Genomic DNA, 8,101 nt, shown 5'->3' on the forward strand with positions numbered 1-8,101 from the left:
TACTCACACTTCTCAATTTACGTTTTAAGTTATATATGCAGATAAAATGATTTAATCGGTTATTGTAGAATACATACTTTATTTTTCAAGTTATCATATAGTTACATTTAGATGGGTGAATTTAACCAAATATGTAAAATTTATTTACATTTTCAATATCTTTTTGCTCTATCTATCTCCTTCTCCCTAATTAAACTGTCGGATTCCCTTGTCCGTACCAATTTTGAGTTGGTTGCTTGACGCTTGAGGAAGGCCCCCCAACGGAACGATTCCAAGTTCGCCCTCCGGCTGGCACGCGGCAATTCAATTTCGTCGCGGGAGAAGCTCGAGGAGTTCACCGACAACCGACAGGTTTGGGACTGGGTCCCCATGCCCAGCCCTCAAAGTCAATTATTTTTCCGAAGAAATTAGAGATCCATTTTGCCGACTTTCCTTGCCTACAATGCTCCATTGTCGAGAGGTTGTGTCACGACTCAATTTCATCTATAGGTTGTGATGGCGCCCAACATCACAGCTAGGCAAGCCAACTAGTGAATTAAACATATATTTATTCTTTTAATAATTTTCTGAGTAATTAAACTCTTCTTACTTGCAACATTTAAGAAAAATATAGAAGATTCTGTTTAAATAAAACCAAGAAAATAATTCAAACCTCAATTCTACTAGTGTGTGTGCCAAGACCTGGTGTCACAAGTATACGAGCATCTAGTAGATTATACAATAATTTTAAATACTGTCTGAAATAAAATAGACAGAATGCAAATACAAAGAGGGGTACTAGTCGCTGCAGAATGACTCAGAAAGGCAGCTCACCCTTAGGCCTCGGGGTAACGTGGATGCGCACCGGTAGGACCACCTAAGGCTCCCGTCTCAGATCCTGCACAAAAAGTGCAGCAAGCGTAGCATGAGTACGTAAACAACGTGTACCCAGTAAGTATCAAGTCTAATCTCGAAGAAGTAGCGACGAGAGGTCGACTTTTACGCTCACTATGGGTCAATAATATTAAAATAGAAATATTTAAATAAACATAATTTATATGAACAACAATAATTTTCTTAACAAGCAGAAATAATTAATTCTTTCAAATTCAATAATTTTCAATTTATCAATTAGCTTCACAACCTGCAATAAAATGTCAAGGTATCGTGTAATTATTATTATTATTAGGCACGATTCCTGCCGAGGTCATACGACCCGATCCAGAGTGTCATGTACACTGTCGAGGGATGTGCGGCACGATCCATAGATGCATCTATACTGCCGAGGCGTTCGGCTTGCTCCACAAGAAAGGAGGACATTTTCTTATGAACCTCTGGAATGAGAAGTTATTATAAGGCTAACAAATAAGGATGTAGAGTTTCTATTAACAGTCAAGTAATTTGTACAAAAATTCAAGTATATGAATTTCGGTCTTTTACTATTTCCTCTAACAATTTCAAATATAATTCCAGTACTTTTACTAATAAATGATGCAATTATTACAAGTAATTAATGATTTGAGTCCTAAATTACCCGGACATAGTATAATTAGTAGCTACGCACGAACTCTCGTCACCTTGTGCGTACGTAGCCCCTCTCAATTAGCAACAATTATTAATTTAAATCACCTATGGGTTAAATTCTCTCTTACAAGGTTAGACAAGAGACTTACCTTGTCTCAAAGTCCACTTTTCGATCACAATGTCACGTTAAAGTCTCAATTCGATGCCGAAAAATTCGAAACTATCCAAATGTTATACAAAATAATTAATACATGCTCAATAATTCGAAATTAGACTATTAAATTAATTACCCGATCCAAATTGATAAAATTTCTAAAATTTACCCCGGGCTCACGTGCCCTACTATCTCTCCCTATCTGTCTCTCTAAGAACATTAGAGGCAAAGATAATAGTATTGTAGTTATAATTAAAATCAATTAAGTTGTAGTAGCCATTGTGCATCATCCCATATGATTATAATTTGTTCGATTATAATTTTTATAAATCGCCGCCGCAGCAAAACGCACTTCATTAGTACTTACGTTGTCCACATGGAAGTCTTATGTTTTCAAAGTCTTAGCAACTTACATGATAAAATTGAACATGGGACAGTATATTATTTGGATATATATATTTACTTTACTTTATTTTAGAAAAAGAAACATAGTCACATTAAATGACAAAAAACGAATGCTGTTCTCAGTATCATCTCTGATATGTTAACTGCTAATTCCAAATCTTCTGAGTCAGCTACTCATCAGAGCCACCTTCACTATTTTTAATTAATATTTGTATATATTAATAATACAAAGAATTTGTACTTCACATATTATAGCATTATCACTTATTATGAACGCTTACATGATGTGTTTGGTATAACAAAAAATATTTTTTTTACAAAAATAAATTATTATTTTCCTTGAAATATATTTTACATGTTATAAGGGGAACATGACTTTCTTCACTTATGTATCTTATTGTTCCTGAATGGGTCTGTTTCACCCTTTTAGGTTTATGATCTACTACTCTGGGTAAAGATCCGTTCGATTTGGATTTGTACATATAGGATACAATTGCTTCCGAGTCCGACCACAATGACCGAATTAATTTACTAGATTACTTGGTAGAAAAAGTGAGACAAGTTTCTAACACTACCTGAACAATATTTTCTTTCAAACCAAGCACTCTCAATGTCTTTTTAAGTAACCAAATAATGTAAATAGTATACACTATCAGTTTATAGAGGTTACATTTTTTATTATAAAAATCTAGCTAGTCGTTAAATTTCCTTAATTTTTTCATTTTCTTGTTTTTGCGCGTGAGTGTAGATGTTATGAATTTTTAACATCACAAAGAAAAAGAAAAAAGGATACAAAATATGACGAAAACCTTTCGGCATTTTGACGCATTATCAATAAAAATATAGTAATAGCAAGGAAAATACAAATGATAATGCAATAGCGTTTTCAACAATTATTTTAGAAAGGAAAGCCAAGCACAAGAAATCCAAGAAAATTTTGTATTCTGTTTTGTTAAAAATTTCTCTTAATATATTGCAAAACATTGTGAGGACTCACTTCAAATTGGCTTTCAGCTTACCACAATCTTCCTCATTCTTTAGATTTTATGCTTTTTAGAAGTCTTTTAGCTCAATAAAAGATTTTTATATCAATAAAAAAAATATAGAGAATTTCTAAACTTTTTTTTTCTTTATTTTTTTTATTTCTATCAAAAAGAAAAAAGAAAAAAGAAAAAAAGGCAGTAGATTGCCCTTCGTCCCACCTGAACCCCTGCCATCTCCGCCTTTATCTCCTTGTCTTCCTCTTCCCTAAATCCTTTCCAAATAAGTTTGGGTCGATTATATGCTGAGTGAAAATTCATATAGCCGATACAAACTTATTTGGAGCTATGACGTAATTGTTATTGTTGTAATTTGCAAAACATTCTTTTATGTTTGTGGCAAAGAGTAACAGAAATGTTCATACTTTTTAATGTTACATGCACAAGCTATATATTTCTCTATTAAGTACAAATCATTATGTGTCAAAAAATAATTATGTGTAAAATAAGGAAAATACTTTAAAATATTTCAACAACAACATCTTGATTTTATTTATTCTGCATAGTTTATGGTAAGTCTATAATTTTGCATGATGTGGCACCACAGCGGCAGTCTAAAGGGTATCTATCCTTCACCATTTTGCAAAATATTTTCCTTATATATGTGCAACTATTTTTCAAAAACAAAAAATGTATATATGTGCATATAGGTTGAATCCGCTCGAAAATAATACAAATAAATTAAATATCAATTTGAGACATCAAGTATCAAGCCTCTAAACCGAAATAATCTTAGAGCCAAACCAAAACGAATTGTGACGATAAGCTGACACTACTTACATAAAATCTTGCGTACACCATCGTCGCACTATGTGCATACAACACATTCATTGGCTTAAGGAGGCCAATAACAGAAACTATGTAATTTCCAATATACATGTTACTTTGATTTTTCATCTTTCCTAGTAGCTGCTTGGTTGGCATTATATCATGACATATAATATACAGTTGTATTAAAATATTACTAATATTATATATTTTATTCTCCATTTTTTTCCTTATAAATCAAGCAAAGTTCCATAGCTAATTTTCACAGGTCTTTGTTTACTACTACCTTTTATTTTTTTTTGCAAAAAACAAAAATGGGGTTTGAAACTTACAAACCTACATTTGTTATGATTGCTTTGCAATTTATGTATGCTGCTGTTACTCTATTTAGTAGAGCTTCTCTTGTACAAGGAATGAGCCCTAGAGTTTTTGTAGTTTATAGGCAAACTATAGCCTTTCTCCTCATTTCTCCTATTGCTTTTGTCCCAAGGTATGTGTAAAATTTCTCTTCATAACTTGACCCCTCTTCCTCCCCTCCCCTCCCCTCCCCCCCCTCGAACGCCACCCAACCCCTCGTCAAATTTGGTGACTCGTTTTTCAAAAAAAATATTTTCTTGAATCCTGAATCCTAAACCCTAAATATATTTGGAATGCCACAAAGCGATTGAACTTGCGTATCATAATTTGTGTGGCCTTGTACTATTTTTCTAAACCTTAAGGGTAGAAATTATACTAAAAATTGTTAGTTATTTATGTGGTGCTATTTTTTTATTTTGTTTTTATAGAAGAAAAACAGGAAGTAGTTGCTTGGGATGGAAGAGTTTCTGGTTGATAAATTTAGCAGCTCTCACTGGGTAAGAAATTATAAATTTCTTTATTTTTTCCAACATAATTTTTTTACTAAATGTACATATATAAATAAGAAGATTCTTTATTTATTTTCAGTGTAACAATCAATCAGAATATCTATTTTTCTGGTTTGTATTATGCTTCATCTTCCATTGCAAGTGCAACTGGCAATCTTGTTCCAGCATTCACTTTTCTCATGGCATGGGTCATGGGGTAAGTTTTAAAAACTCAATTTGTTTTTCAATTTATAAAAACAAATGTCAAAAAATTATGGCGTATCGATGAATATTTTAATTAATATTTTTGTTAATTAATGTTTTTTATTTAGAATGGAGAAAGTGCAAATCAATAGCTTGAGAAGTATAGCTAAAGTGATTGGGACAATTCTATGTGTTGCTGGAGCTGTTGCAATGGCATTACTTAAAGGGCCAAAGTTGCTAAATTCAGAATTCATTCCAACAAATGAATTGTTAGTTCTTGGCAAAGAAAATAGTGAGAATCTGAATAATTGGATGCTAGGTGTAATCTTGCTCATTGCAAGTGCTTGTTGCTGGTCATTTTGGCTCATTTTGCAGGTATTTTAACATCTCGTAACATTTCTGGTAACAAGCGTTTTCCCATTTTAATAAAGTTTACGCAACACGAATCCTACTTAGTCCAGTTATAAATTTCGAATACCGGATGCATTTTGGCTCATTTTGGATGTATTTTAACATCTCTTAACATTTCTGGAAAGGAGCGTTTTTCCGTTTTAGTAAAGTTTACGCAAACACAAATCCTACTTAGACCGGCTAAAGTTTACGCAACACAAATCCTACTTAGACCGGCTAACAAATTTCGAATGCGGATATGCATAAAGTTCCAAGGAAACATTCCTTATTTTCAACTGAAAGAAAAATCAATTTTAAAAGGAAGTTGAATGATCACTTTAACCCTATAATAAGACCTGAAATTTCTATATTATTTTTCAAACTAGGATGTTTCTAATTTACTTATTTATTATTTTGAAAAGGGAGTCAAATTATACTTCAACCAAAGCTAAAAAACAATGTTTTTTTCAAGAATTCTTTAATATATTAGAACTAGAAATTTCACACTATCTCTTTTACACTATAAATTCACTTAAAACATTAAAAAATACCTTTAGTTAACAGTTCATAATAAGTGGAACGAATTACCTAAAAGATAAACCTGGAAAATCTGCTACAACATATTAAATTACACTGATAGTATAAAAATTATTTACACTCGCAACATATATAACTTAATCCCAATTTTAATTTTCTAATTAAGTTGCTAATAGGATATTGTGAAACAGGTGACATTGTCAGCAAATTGCCCTGATCATCTATCTTTAACAGCCTGGTTATGCCTCATGGCTGCAATTCAATCTGGAATTGTCACATTCTTCTTTGAACCTAATTTGAATAGCTGGAAAGTAACTTCATCTCTGGAATTCATTTCTATCTTCTATACTGTAAGTATTCTTTCTTTCCTTTCTCTTTTGAATATTATAAATTTTTTTTAAAGGGCAGACCGCTGCACGAAGTATCTTGCGTTTATGCAGGATCCGGGAAATGATTGCACTACGAGAGGGTGTGACATAGAAAGCCTACTTAACGCACGCGTTAGTGGCTCATCCACGACTCAAACCCGTGACCTATAAGTTACACAAAGACGACTTTATTGTTGTTCCAAGGCTCCCCTTCATATTAAAAATTACAAAAAAATGGGACAGCCCGGTGCACAAAACATCCCGTATTCATGCAGTATCCGGGGAAGGCCGCACCCCAAGAGGGTATGATGTAGGCCGTCTATCTTGAGTGGCTGATTCCACGGCTCGAACCCGTGACCTATAGGTTACACGGATACAACATGACCGTTGCTCCAAAACTCCCCTTTATTTACAATTTAAAATAATAACTAAAATCTTGTTAAATTATTATTAATAATTTTTGAATTTTTGTAAACAGGGATTTTCATCAGCTGTTTCTTTCTTTGGGCAAGCTTGGTGTATTTCACGTAGAGGACCATTATTTTCTGCTATGTTCAATCCTCTATGCACAGTTATAGTAACAATCATTGCCTCAGCATTTATGCAAGAAGAGATGTACACTGGAAGGTAAATTACTAAAATCATCTTCACTTACTTTATTGGTTTTATCGTTTAAACTTTTTAAACTATTTCTTGAAAACCCCAGATTAGGAAATTCAAATTTTGAATTATTTGGCTTTAAAAAAAGATATTTAATAGCCTTATCATAGAAGAATTTATCTAAATTACTACTATCATTTATCTCCTTAAATGTCTCACTTAATAAACACTATGCGGATTCAATAGTAAGGATGACTTCTTCATTTTCTAAAACGTCAAATATTTTGGAATAAATTCAGTTTGCAAAATGACAAATAATATGGATCAGAGGTAGCACGATGCATTTTTTTTTATTTTTTTATTTTTTTACAATTTTTGAGAATTTTTACTTTTTTAAAAGTATGATAAGGTTGTTTAAACTTTTTTGATTAAATTTCAGCTTGGTGGGATCACTTGCTGTGATTTTTGGACTATATGTGGTATTATGGGGAAAGGCAAAGGATAAAAAAGAGGACAATATTTTAGAGGAAGAGCCAGTGAAGCAACATATTCAAGAAACAACAATTGCAATTCAAGATTTTCCAGATTTTACAAGTTTTAAAGTTGATTTAGAGGAACCACTTTTGACTAACAAATCAATAACCAATATTGTAGATGACCATATATAGTAGTATAAAATTAAAAAAGAAGAAGAAGTCATTTGTAGTCATAATTTATCATCAATTTATCAGCATTATTTATTGTGTTGTACGCAGTTAGTCTTTTCTTTTTCTCTTCTCTGTAAAATTTGTTGAGGAATTTTGTTAGTACTAATTTTCTCTCTCTATAAATAAAAGTGATGCATATTTTCCAACTTTGGAAGTTTAGAACTATATTTTCTTCTGGATATTGTTGTTTTTAATTGTACTTGATTTGATTTGTGAGCCAAAAATTGCATAAGTTATGTTATCATCTCACATGTCTATATACTAAAGATACTTGACGTAAACCTTATATTTATATTATGAAATTCAATAAATATATATTCATCGTTATAAAATTCAAAACTCATAAATTTCAAATAATAAATCTACCTCTAATGACTAAATAAACATACATGCACGTCAATACAAAATAATGAAGACTATAGTTTTTGAAGCTTTTGATTTAATGTAAAGTTGTAATATTTTTTAACAAGTAGCTAACAGTATGTGACATGAAAATGACACAACATATATGCATCTTTATCAACATATTTAGCATCAACTTACATTACGTCATAACATAGCTGTAATAAACAATTTTATT

At 31.8% G+C, this 8,101-nt stretch overlaps 1 protein-coding gene across 1 annotated transcript; it reads left to right on the forward strand.

Annotated features, from left to right (window-relative positions):
* Positions 1-4,139: 4,139 nt before the first annotated feature.
* Positions 4,140-7,650, forward strand: LOC107794460 (WAT1-related protein At4g30420-like). Its single transcript, XM_016616946.2, has 7 exons — positions 4,140-4,360; positions 4,656-4,724; positions 4,816-4,932; positions 5,048-5,294; positions 6,038-6,196; positions 6,693-6,841; positions 7,254-7,650. Exons 1-7 carry the CDS (start codon positions 4,185-4,187, stop codon positions 7,480-7,482), a joined length of 1,146 nt encoding a protein of 381 aa, XP_016472432.1. The 5' UTR covers positions 4,140-4,184; the 3' UTR covers positions 7,483-7,650.
* Positions 7,651-8,101: the final 451 nt, after the last annotated feature.

This window comes from Nicotiana tabacum, chromosome 18 (assembly GCF_000715075.1).
Source record: "Nicotiana tabacum cultivar K326 chromosome 18, ASM71507v2, whole genome shotgun sequence".
Taxonomy (NCBI): Eukaryota; Viridiplantae; Streptophyta; class Magnoliopsida; order Solanales; family Solanaceae; genus Nicotiana; species Nicotiana tabacum.